The following is a 16,323-nucleotide window of genomic DNA, read 5'->3' as shown; positions in this document are numbered from 1 at the left end:
TAGAACAGATGACCTGAAGAATCCTCTTTTCTAGAATAGATGACCTGAATGGTTCTCTTTTCTAGAAAAGATGACCTGAAGGGTTCTCTTTTCTAGAAAAGATGACCTGAAGGGTCCTCTTTTCTAGAATAGAGACCTGAAGGGTCCTCTTTTCAAGAATAGATGACCTGAAGGGTATTATTTTCTGGAATAAATGACCTGAATGATCCTCTTTTCTAGAATAGATGACCTAAAGGGTCCTCTTTTCTAGCATAGACGATCTGAAGGGTCCTCTTTTCTAGAATAGATGACCTGAAGGGTCCTCTTTTCTAGAATGGATGACCTGAAGGGTCGTCTTTTCTATAAGATGATCTGAAGGGTCCTCTTTTCTAGAATAGATGACCTGAAGGGTCCTCTTTTCTAGAATAGATGACCTGAAGGGTCCTCTTTTCTAGAATAGATGACCTGAAGGGTCCTCTTTTCTAGAATAGATGACCTGAAGGGTCCTCTTTTCTAGAATAGATGACCTGAAGGGTCCTCTTTTCTAGAATAGATGATCTGAAGGGTCCTCTTTTCTAGAGTAGATGACCTGAAGGGTCGTCTTTTCTAGAATAGATGAACTGAAAGGTCCTCTTTTACAGTAAAGACCTGAAGGGTCCTCTTTTCTAGAATAGATGACCTGAAAGGTCCTCTTTTCTAGCATAGATGACATGAAGGGTCCTCTTTTCTAGAATAGATGACCTGAAGGGTCTTCTTTTCTAGAATAGATGACCTGAAGAGTCCTCTTTTCTAGAATAGATGACCTGAAGGGTCCTCTTTTCTAGCATAGATGACATGATGGGTCCTCTTTTCTAGAATAGATTACCTGAAGAGTCCTCTTTTCTAGAATAGATGACCTGAAGGGTCCTCTGTTCTAGATTAAATGACCTGAAGGGTCCTCTTTTCTAGAATAGCTGACCTGAAGGGTCCTCTTTTCTAGAATAGCTGACCTGAAGGGTCCTCTTTTCTAGAAAAGATGACCTGTAGAATCCTCTTTTCTAGAATAGATGACCTGAAGTTTCTTCTTTTCTAGAATAGATGACCTGAAGTTTCTTCTTTTCTAGAATAGATGACCTGAAGGGTTCTCTTTTCTAGAATAGATGACCTGAAGGGTCCTCTGTTCTAAAATAGATGACCTGAAGGGTCCTCTGTTCTAAACTAGATGACCTGAAGGGTCCTCTGTTCTAAAATAGATGACCTGAAGGGTCCTCTGTTCTAAAATAGATGACCTGAAGAGTCCTCTGTTCTAAAATAGATGATCTGAAGGGTCCTCTGTTCTAAAATAGATGACCTGAAGGGTCCTCTTTTCTAGAATAGATGACCTGAAGGGTCCTCTTTTCTAGAATAGATGACCTGAAGGGTCCTCTTTTCTAGAATAGATGACCTGAAGGGTCCTCTTTTCTAGAATAGATGACCTGAAGGCTCCTCTTTTCTAGTATAGATGACCTAAAGGGTCCTCTTTTCTAGAATAGATGACCTGAAGTTTCTTCTTTTCTAGAATAGATGACCTGAAGGGTCCTCTTTTCTAGAATATATGACCTGAAGGGTCCTCTTTTCTAGAATAGATGACCTGAAGGGTCCTCTTTTCTAGAATAGATGACCTGAAGGGTCCTCTTTTCTAGAATAGATGACCTGAAGGGTCCTCTTTTCTAGAATAGATGACCTGAAGGGTCCTCTTTTCTAGAATAGATGACCTGAAGGGTCCTCTTTTCTAGAATAGATGACCTGAAGGGTCCTCTGTTCTAGAATAGATGACATGAAGGGTCCTCTGTTCTAGAATAGATGACTTGAAGGGTCCTCTGTTCTAGAATAGATGACCTGTAGAATCCTCATTTCTAAAATAGATGACCTAAAGGGTCCTCTTTTCTAGAATAGATGACCTGAAGGGTCCTCTTTTCTAGAAAAGATGACCTGAAGGGTCCTCTTTTCTAGAATAGATGACCTGAAGGGTCCTCTGTTCTAGAATAGATGACCTGAAGGGTCCTCTGTTCTAAAATAGATGACCTGAAGGGTCCTCTTTTCTAGAATAGATGACCTTAGAGGTCCTCTTTTCTAGAAAATATGACCTAAAGGGTCCTCTTTTCTAGAATAGATGACCTAAAGGATCCTCTTTTCTAGAATAGATGACCTGAAGGGTCCTCTTTTCTAGAATAGACGATCGAAGGGTCCTCTTTTCTAGAATAGATGACCTGATGGGTCCTCTCTTCTGCAATAGATGACCTATAGGGTGCTCTGTTCTAGAATATATGACCTGTAGAATCCTCTGTTCTAGAATAGAGGACCTAAAAAGTCCTCTTTTGTGAGATCTAATATCACTTTCCCCACAGTTCTCGCTCCTTATGGCTGAGGCTATGATGTGTCACTACCAATACAATTCATGGACCATGGATTATAGTAGAGCAACAAAGACCTATCTGCATGCAATTCTCCAATTATTTGGAGGTGGTTGTGGCATTGCTTCGTGTCTTGTCATATGCATTGAGTTGGACTTTACCTTGGGTCACTTACATGGACGGTTGGGTGAGAGAAATCTGAAATATATTTTTTTAATTATAGTTATGACCCTTCGTACTCTTCTCGCCTTCCCTTAGGTTTTGCCGCATTCATTCTGTGCTGTATCAGTTTCATATCCGGTTTCTTGGCATTCTTTAGCAAATATTTCAAGGTGTGTGTGAGTCCTCTGTTGAATAAAACCGTCCACAACGTTTTGGGTATTGTGACATTTGCCTTGGGCCAGTGTACTCAATATTATGGCTATCAGTTTGCATTTTACCTAAAAAAGCCTTGGGATTTGCTGATTCTCCTACAAGTTATTACCCTGATCATATTGGTTCTGGCCTGTTGGGGTCCATTAAAATCGCTGTCTCATAAATATGTTAGCTTGGCCTCTTGAAAATAAAAGACGAAAATAAAAAAATTGATCTCTTATTGGAATATAAACAAAAAAATGTGTGTTTGGAGGTGGGGTGGGCGTATCTGGGATATTTATTTGGAGGGAGTCTTAAAAAGTTACTCTGGAGATCAATTTTTGTTCTCTTTTTCATTGATTCTCTTTTTCACAGATCTCGTGTATGTCCATATTACAATGCATAAATACTTCATTATTCGCCTAAAAGTATACTCATAAATGTCTTTTTTTTTAAACTATCATGTTGTGGTGTTAAGTATAGTACACACTGACAGCCATCGAGGTCTATTTCGTGAATATCAAAGACTAACTGACAAATTTCTTTTGTAATCTCTAAAAAATACCGTATTTTTACAATGGTTCCGTTGAGTGACGCCTTAGGCCTTGAAGTAACAACCACATTAAAATAGTGTAAGTATTTTTACAATGGTTCCGTTGAGTGACGCCTTAGGCCTTGAAATAACAACCACATTAAAATAGTGTAAGTGATGCCAAGTTTTTGACAGAATATTATTTAACGTTTTGTGTGACAACCCAGCAAACCAAAATCGGAATAAACATCCGAATTCGGACCGAATTCGATCCGAAAGTCGGAAAAAACATCCGAGTTCGGATGCGAATTCGGTCCGAACTCTGACCGAAAGTCATATGGCGTGGTTGACGTGTTCTCTGACCGAAATTCGGATGAAAATCGGAAGTTTTTGCAGACTTTCGGACCGAATTCGGTCCGAATTCTGATGAACTGTCGTATGAATTTCTGATTTTTTAACCGACGTTCGGACAGATATCGGTCCGAATTCGGAAGAAAAATCTTATGAAATTCGGAAGTTTTGGACGACTTTCGGACCGAATACGGTCCGAAGTCTGATGAACTATTGTATGAATTTCTGATTTATTTACCGCCGTTCGCACAGAATTTGTTTTTATTATTTAAAAGTGTAAAATGTACACAGTTAATTCATGAAAACTTAAAATCCTTAAATTTAAATGTTTGTTCACCTACTATAAACATATGAAGGGTTTTAATATCATCTTATAGCCTGTTTATATTATAGATTTTTGCAAGGTTAACCTTCTTTATAAGGACTTATTTGACCTAACGGAATTGATATTCGAAACCCAGTGGTTTTCTTAAATCCGTACGTCCCCACCAGCAGTGGGAACAACAAATTTATCAACAGGATCTGTGAAATATATAAAACCATTTTATTAATATATGAAAAAATACATGTCTTCACATACAAAAGTTGATATACATGAAAGTATAAAGAAACTTAACTTTGGCAATATTTATAAAACATATGACTTTCCACGAAATAGCGTTGAAGTTTGACGAAAAAATATTTACTTTCATTAACTTTATAAAAATAAACAAATGTGTATACAACGGTTCACTATGAATGATCTTTAAACACTATCATGCATCAACACGCATAACAAAAATAAACCAAATTTGTTCTCCGTCACAGAAATTAAAACCCGAGCACTCATTTTTTCGTTCGCACTTCATCGATGTGCCGAAATACACACAATTTGCCCAACATGTGCGAGCGCAACATGTACAATTCTTTTCTCTCTGCTTATTTACAATGAATATAGCCAAAGCAGCACAAGAGAGAAAATAAGAAAAATCCCTTCAGAGAGAGAGAGAGAGAGAGAGAGGGAAAAAGTTCGTCAGACTAATCGGACAGAGTTCGGACCGAATTCGGTCAGACGTGTCGGAAAAAACTTCCGACTTTGAGCAGAAGTGTCGGACGTCCGACATTGTGTTTGCTGGGAACGTGTGACAAGAAATGATACTTAATACATGCATGATACATGAAAAATGTGTAAGTGATGCCAAGTTTGTTCCTGAAGTTTTAATGTGGTTGTTGTAGCGCCGGCATCACTTACACATTTTTATGTGGTTGTTGTTTTCAACGCGCAACGCGTCGCACAACGGACCGTATGTATTTGGCCCATAAGAGACTTATATCTTGGAGTATATTGTTTTAAAAAAAGAGAGAGAGGGATCTTTGTGGTACTTCCCTTTAACAGCCTGTTTCTGTATGTCGAAAGTAGAATGTGTGCGAATGAAACACGCCAAAACTTTAGTTTTCGAAATAATTTTACCTTTGCTTTTGCTTCAAATCAAAAAAAAAAAAAATAAAAATTGAAAAACACACTAGAGTTTGGACGTATTTCATTCGCACACATTCTTCTTTCGACATACAGAAACTGGCTGTAAATAAAATATATTTCATGGGATTTTAGATAATCTATAATATTCTTTACCTTAAAGTACATGACTTGAGAAAGCATAAACAATCGTGTGAATGTCCTCAGGGGCTGGATTCTTGTTCTATGAAAATTTGAAATGAAAAATATTTCCTTTAAATTTTTTTCATTTGACATTTTTATACCCTCCACCATAGTATGGAGGGTATATTAAGTTTGTCATTCCGTTTGTAACACATCGAACTAATCATTTGCGACCATATAAAGTATATATATTCTTGATCGGGATGAAATTCTAAGACGATCTAGCCATGTCCGTCTGTCCATCTGTCTGTCCGTATGTTGTAATCACGCTAGCGTCCGCAATAATTGAGATAGAGTGCTGAAATTTTGCACCGTAGGTCTTTTTTCCATAGGCAGGTCAAGTTCGAAGACGGTCTATATCGGTCCACTCTTTGGTATAGCCCCCATATAACGGTACCTCCGGATTTGAGGTATTTTGACGTTCTTCGCCACATTTGCAGACCGAATTAGCTATAATTTGGCACTTAGGGTTCCTAGTGATCAACAAACTTATATCCCAAAGGATATGGGCATAGGTTAATGTTTTAGTATAGTGCCCATATAAGGGTACCTCCCGATTTTCGGTATTTTGAGAATTTTAGCCACAATTTTCAACCGAACTAGCTGTAATTTGCCATTTGAGGTTCTCAATGGTCATGAAATATCTCCACAAAACATCGTCAACATAGGTCCATGTTTTGGTGTGGCCCCCTTAAAACCGTACCTCCCGATTTTCGGTATTTTGAGAATTTTAGTTACAATTTTTAACCGAACTAGCTGTAATTTGCCATTTGAGGTTCTCAGTGGTCTTGTAATATCTCCACAAAACATCGTCAACATAGGTCCATGTTTTGGTATAGCCCCCATATAAGGGTACCTCCCGATTTTCGGTATTTTGAGAATTTTAGCCACAATTTGTAACCGAACTATCTGCAATTTGACATTTGAGGTTCTCAGTGGTCATGAAACATGTCCAGCAAACATCGTCAACATAGGTCCATGTTTTGGTGTGGCCCCCTTAAAACCGTACCTCCCGATTTTCGGTATTTTGACAATTTTAGCCACAATTTGTAACCAAACTATCTGCAATTTGACATTTGAGGTTCTCAGTGGTCATGAAACATGTCCAGCAAACATCGTCAACATAGGTCCATGTTTTGGTGTGGCCCCCTTAAAACCGTACCTCCCGATTTTCGGTATTTTGAGAATTTTAGCCACAATTTGTAACCGAACTATCTGCAATTTGACATTTGAGGTTATCAGTGGTCATGAAACATCTCCGCGAAACATCATCAACATAGGTCCATGTTTTGGTGTGGCCCCTTAAAACCGTACCTCCCGATTTTCGATATTTTGAGAATTTTAGATACAATTTTTAACCGAACTAGCTGTAATTTGCCACTTGAGGTTCTCAATGGTCATGAAATATCTCCACAAAACATCGTCAACATAGGTCCATGTTTTGGTGTGGGCCCCTTAAAACCGTACCTCCCGATTTTCGATATTTTGAGAATTTTAGCTACAATTTTTAACCGAACTATCTGCAATTTGACATTTGAGGTTCTCAGTGGTCATGAAACATGTCCAGCAAACATCGTCAACATAGGTCCATGTTTTGGTATAGCCCCCATATAAGGGTACCTCCCGATTTTCGGTATTTTGAGAATTTTAGCCACAATTTGTAACCGAACTATCTGCAATTTGACATTTGAGGTTCTCAGTGGTCAAGAAACATCTCCACGAAACATCGTCAACATAGGTCCATGTTTTGGTATAGCCCCCATATAAGGGTACCTCCCGATTTTCGGTATTTTGAGAATTTTAGCCACAATTTGTAATCGAACTATCTGCAATTTGACATTTGGGGTTCTCAGTGGTCATGAAACATGTCCAGCAAACATCGTCAACATAGGTCCATGTTTTGGTGTGGCCCCCTTAAAACCGTACCTCCCGATTTTCGGTATTTTGAGAATTTTAGCCACAATTTGTAACCGAACTATCTGCAATTTGACATTTGGGGTTCTCAGTGGTCATGAAACATGTCCAGCAAACATCGTCAACATAGGTCCATGTTTTGGTGTGGCCCCCTTAAAACCGTACCTCCCGATTTTCGGTATTTTGAGAATTTTAGCCACAATTTGTAACCGAACTATCTGCAATTTGACATTTGGGGTTCTCAGTGGTCATGAAACATGTCCAGCAAACATCGTCAACATAGGTCCATGTTTTGGTGTGGCCCCCTTAAAACCGTACTTCCCGATTTTCGGTATTTTGAGAATTTTAGCCACAATTTGTAACCGAACTATCTGCAATTTGACATTTGGGGTTCTCAGTGGTCATGAAACATGTCCAGCAAACATCGTCAACATAGGTCCATGTTTTGGTGTGGCCCCCTTAAAACCGTACCTCCCGATTTTCGGTATTTTGAGAATTTTAGCCACAATTTGTAACCGAACTATCTGCAATTTGACATTTGGGGTTCTCAGTGGTCATGAAACATGTCCAGCAAACATCGTCAACATAGGTCCATGTTTTGGTGTGGCCCCCTTAAAACCGTACCTCCCGATTTTCGGTATTTTGAGAATTTTAGCCACAATTTGTAACCGAACTATCTGCAATTTGACATTTGGGGTTCTCAGTGGTCATGAAACATGTCCAGCAAACATCGTCAACATAGGTCCATGTTTTGGTGTGGCCCCCTTAAAACCGTACCTCCCGATTTTCGGTATTTTGAGAATTTTAGCCACAATTTGTAACCGAACTATCGGTAATTCGACATTTGAGGTTATCAGTGGTCATGAAACATCTCCGCGAAACATCATCAACATACATAGGTCCATGTTTTGGTGTGGCCACCTTAAAACCGTACCTCCCGATTTTCGATATTTTGAGAATTTTAGCTACAATTTTTAACCGAACTAGCTGTAATTTGCCATTTGAGGTTCTCAATGGTCATGAAATATCTCCACAAAACATCGTCAACATAGGTCCATGTTTTGGTGTGGCCCCCTCAAAACCGTACCTCCCGATTTTCGGTATTTTGAGAATTTTAGTTACAATTTTTAACCGAACTAGCTGTAATTTGCCATTTGAGGTTCTCAGTGGTCATGTAATATCTCCACAAAACATCGTCAACATAGGTCCATGTTTTGGTATAGCCCCCATATAAGGGTACCTCCCGATTTTCGGTATTTTGAGAATTTTAGCCACAATTTGTAAGCGAACTATCTGCAATTTGACATTTGAGGTTCTCAGTGGTCACGAAACATCTCCACGAAACATCGTCAACATAGGTCCATGTTTTGGTATAGCCCCCATATAAGGGTACCTCCCGATTTTCGGTATTTTAAGATTTTTAGCCACAATTTGTAACCGAACTATCTGCAATTTGATATTTTAGGTTCTCAGTGGTCATGAAAAGGGTCCAGCAAACATCGTCAACATAGGTCCATGTTTTGGTGTGGCCCCCTTAAAACCGTACCTCCCGATTTTCGGTATTTTGAGAATTTTAGCCACAATTTGTAACCGAACTATCTGCAATTTGACATTTGAGGTTATCAGTGGTCATGAAACATTTCCGCGAAACATCATCAACATAGGTCCATGTTTTGGTGTGGCCCCCATATATCGGTATATCCCGATTTTCGGTATTTTGAGAATTTTAGATGCAATTTTTAACCGAACTAGCTGTAATGATCGGTATTTTGAGAATTTTAGCTACAATTGTGTTTATTCAAAAATAATCGTCAATATAGGTCCATGTTTTGGTATATCACCCCATATAGCTGTACCCCCCGATTTTCGAAAATTTCAGTGGTCACGAAATTTCTTCACTAAAATTCGTCAACATGGGTCCATTTTTGAGGGTCTACATTGTTTTGATGAAACTACCCTCAATTTGACTCTTGAAGTTCCCTGCAGCTATAAACTTTTCCGCCAAAAAATTTAAAGATATCTTTGATATAGCATCTGTGGTACCTTTCACCCAGCTGAACACATTTTTTAGATTAGATTAGATAACACTGTGCAACAAAATGGAGGTGAAAGTGTGGGGGACGGAAAATTCCTCTTGGGGAAGAAAGGCCGTGAGTCGAACTTCCGCGTTATGGCGTGATGAAATTTTTGTTAGAGACCCTGTGGGCCACCAGGAATTAGCGTTATATCTTTGTTCACTGTTGCTTAAGTGCTCTACAATAACAACAAAGATATAACGCTAATTCATGATGGCTAACAGGGTCTCTTGCCAAGACTTCATCACGCCATAACGCGGAAGTTCGACTCATGGCCCATCTGCCCTTCGGGGTTTTTCATATACACACACCAAGGGCTTTCATCTCCAAAAGGAATTATCTCTGTCCCAACATTTGTGTTCACAGTGTAATTTAAGCAATAGTGGGAGGCAGTAGGAGTCTATCCATTGTCGAAAAGTTATTCCACCTAAAATTGTGAAAGGACTCTAATTATTCCATTTTAATTAAGACTTTTTTGTGGTGGAGGGTATAAAAAGTTCGGCACGGACGAACTTAACGACTTTTTACTTGTTTTCCTTTATAAAAGTTTTCTTTTCACATTTTCATAGAAACAGAATTGAGCCCCAGGATTAAATAAATACACTCAGACGAAATCTAAAAATATGCTCATATTTTTCATAATAACGCAATTTGAAAAATTCAATTTGAAAATTTTTCCTAATCAAGCAATATCGCATTTCAGACTTCACTGCAGAATATAATGGTTCTTAAGGTAAGGTAACATTGGCCAAATATTTGCACCAGGGACAGTCAGTGTGCGCTTGAGATCAAATGAGCATAAATTTCAATGCACTACTTATGCACACTTGCATATTTAATCTAATTGCACTATGCCTCCACGTTGTGTCAAGTTAGGTGAAGGTCTTGGTCCGAAAAAGTGTCAAATTCCCTCCAAAAAAAAAAAAAAAAAAAATGCGAAAAGGCTAAGACTTTTTGACCAATTTTTCAAGAGATCCAAAGTAAAGCTGGGCTAGATGCTGCTATGTCCGCATGGCTTCTCTTCATGGGGGGTAATGTTGATTTTTAAAATAATTTTCCTGAACGTTAATTCCTTAGTATCATCAACTAAGAGACACTATTTGAAGAATTTTATATCTGAAAAACATCCAGATGTTATCCTAATTGCTGAGCATAAGCTCAAACCAGGTCATAAACTCACTCTTGATGGTTACAACTGTCATTACCAATACCGAGAATGTGGGGGTGGGACCGCGGTGATAATTAAAGATAAGTATCGCTGCGATCGGATCTTCATCTCGACAGGGCGTACTGAATCCTGCATCCTAAGAGCATGGCAAGATGATGGGTCGTCTGTGATATTTGCATCGCTATACAAAAGACCCGAAGACAGCTTTCAAGTCGTAGACTTACAATCTCTCTTTGACCTGCAAAAGACGGGCGAAGTACTTATAGGTGCGGATTTTAATGCGAAACATCCGTCATGGGGTGGAGCCGAAACCAATACAAGAGGTAGAGTTTTGGCTTCTCACATGATGGATGTTCCAAATTTTGAAATCTTTTCTTCAAACATACCTACTAGACCAAATGGAGATTCGGGGTCATTTATCGATATATTTATTCGTACTCCAGGCCTGTCTTTGCTCGGCGGGAGAAGATACGCAACTACCCACGACTTTGAGTCAGATCATATGATGACATTAGAAATAGTTTTGAGTACCGCTGAGAGTCCAAAATATTGCATAACTACGAAATTATTAATTTAGGTCGATTTAGATGTCAATTACGTCAAGGACTATCTGATTGTTGCTTGCCAGTAGATAGAAATGTTTCTGTCGAGGAAGTTGACATGGCGGTGGAAAACCTGGAAACAGTTTTCCGCAATCCAATTCAGGTTTCTGTGCCAAAAAGAAGGCCATATAATAAGACGCTATGCGACCTACCTCCCAGCGTATAAGTGATGATGGTGTGAAGGCAGAGGTATTAGCCGATTACGTCCAAGGTATGTTACGACCCATGAATGGACAAGTGGACCAGTCTTTCCATAGCTCGATCAGTCTAGCTGTCGAGGGATTGGGTGATAGCCATCACCATTGGAAACATTCTCCGATGCATTTAGAGCAGATGGTTCAACAGTTGAAAGCGTCGAAAGGTGGAATGTAGCAGGTTTCATCAAACCCAGCTGCATAAGCAAAGCAATTGCCCACAGACCGAACAAAAAATCCAGTGGATTGGACGGAATCCCACATACCGCACGGAAAAATGCCGGATCGGTGATTTTTGGATTCTTGTGCCCATATTGAAACGGGGTGCACCGTCTGATGAATGTGGGAGCTATCGGCCCATTTCTCTGCTCTCGGCTTTTGGTAAATTATAAGAATATTTCATATTGAAACGTTTAAGATTTCTAGTCGATGACAAAAGGATGCTTAAAGATAGCCAATTCGGATTTAGACGGGGTGTTCAAAATACGTTGAACAGATGTTCACATTTTCCATTGATTTGATAATGGAAGTGTTTTAAGGTAAGAGTTGAAGATCCCACATGCAGTGGTAGCTAGTATCGCTAGTTGTTTGTGTGTGCGCTATGCACTTAAGATTTTATGGCACATGCATGGTGGGAAAATTCTTCAATTATAAAATGTTTGTATTTTTAGAACATACAGTTTAGTGATAAGAATTGTAATGAAAGGGTAGCCTAAGAAATATTTTGTATTGATACAGTTAAGCGAAATATTATTGAAATAAATCAGTGACTTACAACCCCTCACTGTGCAAATACGTATGCGTCTTTACTTAATTTTTACAGACGAGCTGCGGCTGTCTGTTGGATGCTGCGGCATCAAATTTATATTTATTCGGGGGGTACTCAACGTCTCACGCCTTATCTGTCTTTTCGACATATATTGTGAAGGGCTTCGAAAAGAAATAGGGTACAATAGCTGTAAGCCTTGACGTTGCTAAAGCCTTTGACTCGGTCTGGCACTCGGGAATTCTATATAAATTAAAACATTATGGATTCGATCAGCAAACTTGCAGACTGTTGGCAAGTTTCCTTTAAAGTAAAAGTGGGTGATCGGCTGTCAAGCCGCAGGTCAATTCAAGCAGGGGTACTTCAGGGGTCACTTTTAGGCCCCCTGCTCTACGAGCCTCCTCAAGGGGACTTGTTACTGTCGTGTGCTGACGATGTCATACTGGCTATGTCAGTCCCCAGAGCAAACACTCTGTGTCGCCGCCTTAACGTTTACCTTGAGACATTACATAGGTATTTTACTATGTGGGACCTCAAGCTAAACATGGACAAATGCTCGGCGATTGTTTTCAGGGGTAAGGCGAAATTTGTGTTCCCTAACATTAGGTCCTATCGGCCAAATTTAAAAATCGGAGATGAAGTGATATCAATATTCGTCATATTTTGCGATTGTTGATTTTATCCTTAGTAGGGCCAACAGAATTTACTTTGGGTATCAAGGGATTATACGTCACAATGGTGGCTTATCAAATAGAATCAAACTTCTGATATACAAACAGATTATAAGACCCGTAGTCTCCTATGCCTTTCCGGTATGGTTCTTCATATTGTCGAGCCAAATGGAAAGGCTTAGGAGATGGGAGAGGTCAATCCTGACGTATTGCTTGGGTATGTGGCCAACTATAACGGAAGATGGGACATATAAACGACCTTCATGTAGGGCCATTTACGACAAGGCGGGCATTGAACGAATAGATAACTTCCTCATGAGAGGGGCCCTTAACTTTATAGAGGCGGCAGAAAACCTGGAGAATTCACTGGTTGAGAGATCTCTACAATATTCTCTTGATGAGTTTTCATTTAACGTACACGCAAAGGAATTGACAGTTAAAGCAGCTTGTGAGCGGAGCTGATATGTCTTCATACGAAATAACAACACGGTAGTTTTTTAAAATAAACAATTTTACTCTTCCCCTAGAATTATTTCTAGTTTAAGATCTGAGTCCATCAACCTGGGCAAGCGTGGTAGTAGATCATAAACCTTCAGTGTTTGCTAAACGAGATAGAGAGACTTTATTGAAATTTGGGGTTGTTTAAGTACTCAACGTGAGAAAAAAAATCCACAGGTCCCTGAGGATGATTTTTATATAGAAAAAATTTCCTCAGGTCCCTGAGGACGTTTTTTTCTATAGAAAAAAAATCCACAGGTCCTTGAGGATGATTTTTTATATAGAAAAAATTTCCTCAGGCCCCTGAGCACGGTTTTTTAATATAGACAAAATTTCCAAGGCCTCTGAAGACGGTTTCTTCCGTAGAAAAATTTTCTCAGGTCCCTGAGGATGGTTTCTTCCGTAGAAAAAATTTCCTCAGTTCCCTGAGGATGGTTTTTTTCTATAGAAAAAATTTCCTCAGTTCCCTGAGGATGGTTTTTTTCTATAGAAAAAATTTCCTCAGTTCCCTGAGGATGGTTTTTTTCTATAGAAAAAATTTCCTCAGTTCCCTGAGGATGGTTTTTTCTATAGAAAAAATTTCCTCAGTTCCCTGAGGATGGTTTTTTCTATAGAAAAAATTTCCTCAGTTCCCTGAGGATGGTTTTTTCTATAGAAAAAATTTCCTCAGTTCCCTGAGGATGGTTTTTTCTATAGAAAAAATTTCCTCAGTTCCCTGAGGATGGTTTTTTCTATAGAAAAAATTTCCTCAGTTCAGGATGGTTTTTTCTATAGAAAAAATTTCCTCAGGTCCCTGAGGATGGTTTTTTCTATAGAAAAAATTTCCTCAGGTCCCTGAGGATGGTTTTTTCTATAGAAAAAATTTCCTCAGGTCCCTGAGGATGGTTTTTTCTATAGAAAAAATTTCCTCAGGTCCCTGAGGATGGTTTTTTCTATAGAAAAAATTTCCTCAGGTCCCTGAGGATGGTTTTTTCTATAGAAAAAATTTCCTCAGGTCCCTGAGGATGGTTTTTTCTATAGAAAAAATTTCCTCAGGTCCCTGAGGATGGTTTTTTCTATAGAAAAAATTTCCTCAGGTCCCTGAGGATGGTTTTTTCTATAGAAAAAATTTCCTCAGGTCCCTGAGGATGGTTTTTTCTATAGAAAAAATTTCCTCAGGTCCCTGAGGATTGTTTTTTCTATAGAAAAAATTTCCTCAAGTCCCTGAGGATTGTTTTTTCTATAGAAAAAATTTCCTCAGGTCCCTGAGGACGGTTTTTTCTATAGAAAAAATTTCCTCAGGTCCCTGAGGACGGTTTTTTCTATAGAAAAAATTTCCTCAGGTCCCTGAGGACGGTTTTTTCTATAGAAAAAATTTCCTCAGGTCCCTGAGGACGGTTTTTTTCAATAGAAAAAATTTCCTCAGGTCCCTGAGGACGGTTTTTTTCTATAGAAAAAATTTCCTCAGGTCCCTGAGGACGGTTTTTTCTATAGAAAAATTTCCTCAGGTCCCTGAGGACGGTTTTTTCTATAGAAAAAATTTCCTCAGGTCCATGAGGACGGTTTTTTCTATAGAAAAAATTTCCTCAGGTCCCTGAGGATTGTTTTTTCTATAGAAAAAATTTCCTCAGGTCCCTGAGGATTGTTTTTTCTATAAAACAATTTCCTCAGTTCCCTGAGGATGGTTTTTTGGTTTTTTCTATAGAAAAAATTTCCTCAGGTCCCTGAGGACGGTTTTTTCTATAGAAAAAATTCCCTCAGTTCCCTGAGGATGGTTTTTTCTATAGAAAAAATTTCCTCAGTTCCCTGAGGATGGTTTTTTCTATAGAAAAAATTTCCTCAGTTCCCTGAGGATGGTTTTTTCTATAGAAAAAATTTCCTCAGTTCCCTGAGGATGGTTTTTTCTATAGAAAAATTTCCTCAGTTCCGTGAGGATGGTTTTATCTATAGAAAAAATTTTCTCAGTTCCCTGAGGATGGTTTTTTCTATGGAAAAAATTTCCTCAGTTCCCTGAGGATGGTTTTTTCTATAGAAAAATTTCCTCAGGTCCCTGAGGACGGTTTTTTCTATAGAAAAAATTCCCTCAGGTCCCTGAGGACGGTTTTTTCTATAGAAAAAATTCCCTCAGTTCCCTGAGGATGGTTTTTTCTATAGAAAAAATTTCCTCAGTTCCCTGAGGATGGTTTTTTCTATAGAAAAAATTTCCTCAGTTCCCTGAGGATGGTTTTTCTATAGAAAAAATTTCCTCAGTTCCCTGAGGATGGTTTTTTCTATAGAAAAAATTTCCTCAGTTCCCTGAGGATGGTTTTTTCTATAGAAAAAATTTCCTCAGTTCCCTGAGGATGGTTTTTTCTATAGAAAAAATTTCCTCAGTTCCCTGAGGATGGTTTTTTCTATAGAAAAAATTTCCTCAGTTCCCTGAGGATGGTTTTTTCTATAGAAAAAATTTCCTCAGTTCCCTGAGGATGGTTTTTTCTATAGAAAAAATTTCCTCAGTTCCCTGAGGATGGTTTTTTCTATAGAAAAATTTCCTCAGTTCCGTGAGGATGGTTTTATCTATAGAAAAAATTTTCTCAGTTCCCTGAGGATGGTTTTTTCTATAGAAAAAATTTCCTCAGGTCCCTGAGGATGATTTTTTCTATGGAAAAAATTTCCTCAGTTCCCTGAGGATGGTTTTTTCTATAGAAAAATTTCCTCATGTCCCTGAGGACGGTTTTTTCTAAAGCAAAAATTTCCTCAGGTACCTGAGGACGGTTTTTTCTATAGAAAAAATTCCCTCAGGTACCTGAGGACGGTTTTTTCTATAGAAAAAATTCCCTCAGTTCCCTGAGGATGGTTTTTTCTATAGAAAAAATTTCCTCAGTTCCCTGAGGATGGTTTTTTCTATAGAAAAAATTTCCTCAGTTCCCTGAGGATGGTTTTTTCTATAGAAAAATTTCCTCAGTTCCGTGAGGATGGTTTTATCTATAGAAAAAATTTTCTCAGTTCCCTGAGGATGGTTTTTTCTATAGAAAAAAATTCCCTGAGGATGATTTTTTCTATGGAAAAAATTTCCTCAGTTCCCTGAGGATGGTTTTTTCTATAGAAAAATTTCCTCATGTCCCTGAGGACGGTTTTTTCTAAAGCAAAAATTTCCTCAGGTCCCTGAGGACGGTTTTTTCTATAGAAAAAATTCCCTCAGTTCCCTGAGGATGGTTTTTTCTATAGAAAAAAATTCCTCAGTTTGCTG

General features: G+C 38.6%; 2 protein-coding genes across 25 annotated transcripts in view; both read left to right on the top strand.

Moving 5' to 3' along the window:
* The window catches only part of LOC141393863 (uncharacterized), a 47,763-nt gene extending 42,691 nt beyond the window's left edge, over positions 1–5,072 (top strand). The window contains exons 2-3 of the mRNA XM_073967448.1: positions 2,346–2,538; positions 2,610–5,072. Coding sequence (XP_073823549.1) covers positions 2,358–2,538; positions 2,610–2,911 — 483 coding nt within the window. The 5' untranslated portion in view covers positions 2,346–2,357 and the 3' untranslated portion in view covers positions 2,912–5,072. The remainder of the gene's footprint in view (positions 1–2,345; positions 2,539–2,609) is intronic.
* Positions 1–16,323, top strand: part of LOC141393858 (uncharacterized) — a 48,186-nt gene that overhangs the window by 10,259 nt on the left and 21,604 nt on the right. The window lies entirely within an intron of this gene.

The sequence above is a fragment of the Musca autumnalis genome, unplaced genomic scaffold, assembly GCF_047663935.1.
Source record: "Musca autumnalis isolate F117 unplaced genomic scaffold, ASM4766393v1 scaffold_2, whole genome shotgun sequence".
Classification (NCBI taxonomy): Eukaryota; Metazoa; Arthropoda; class Insecta; order Diptera; family Muscidae; genus Musca; species Musca autumnalis.
Note: the sequence above shows the minus strand (reverse complement) of the source record. Positions and strands in the feature narration are given on the sequence as shown.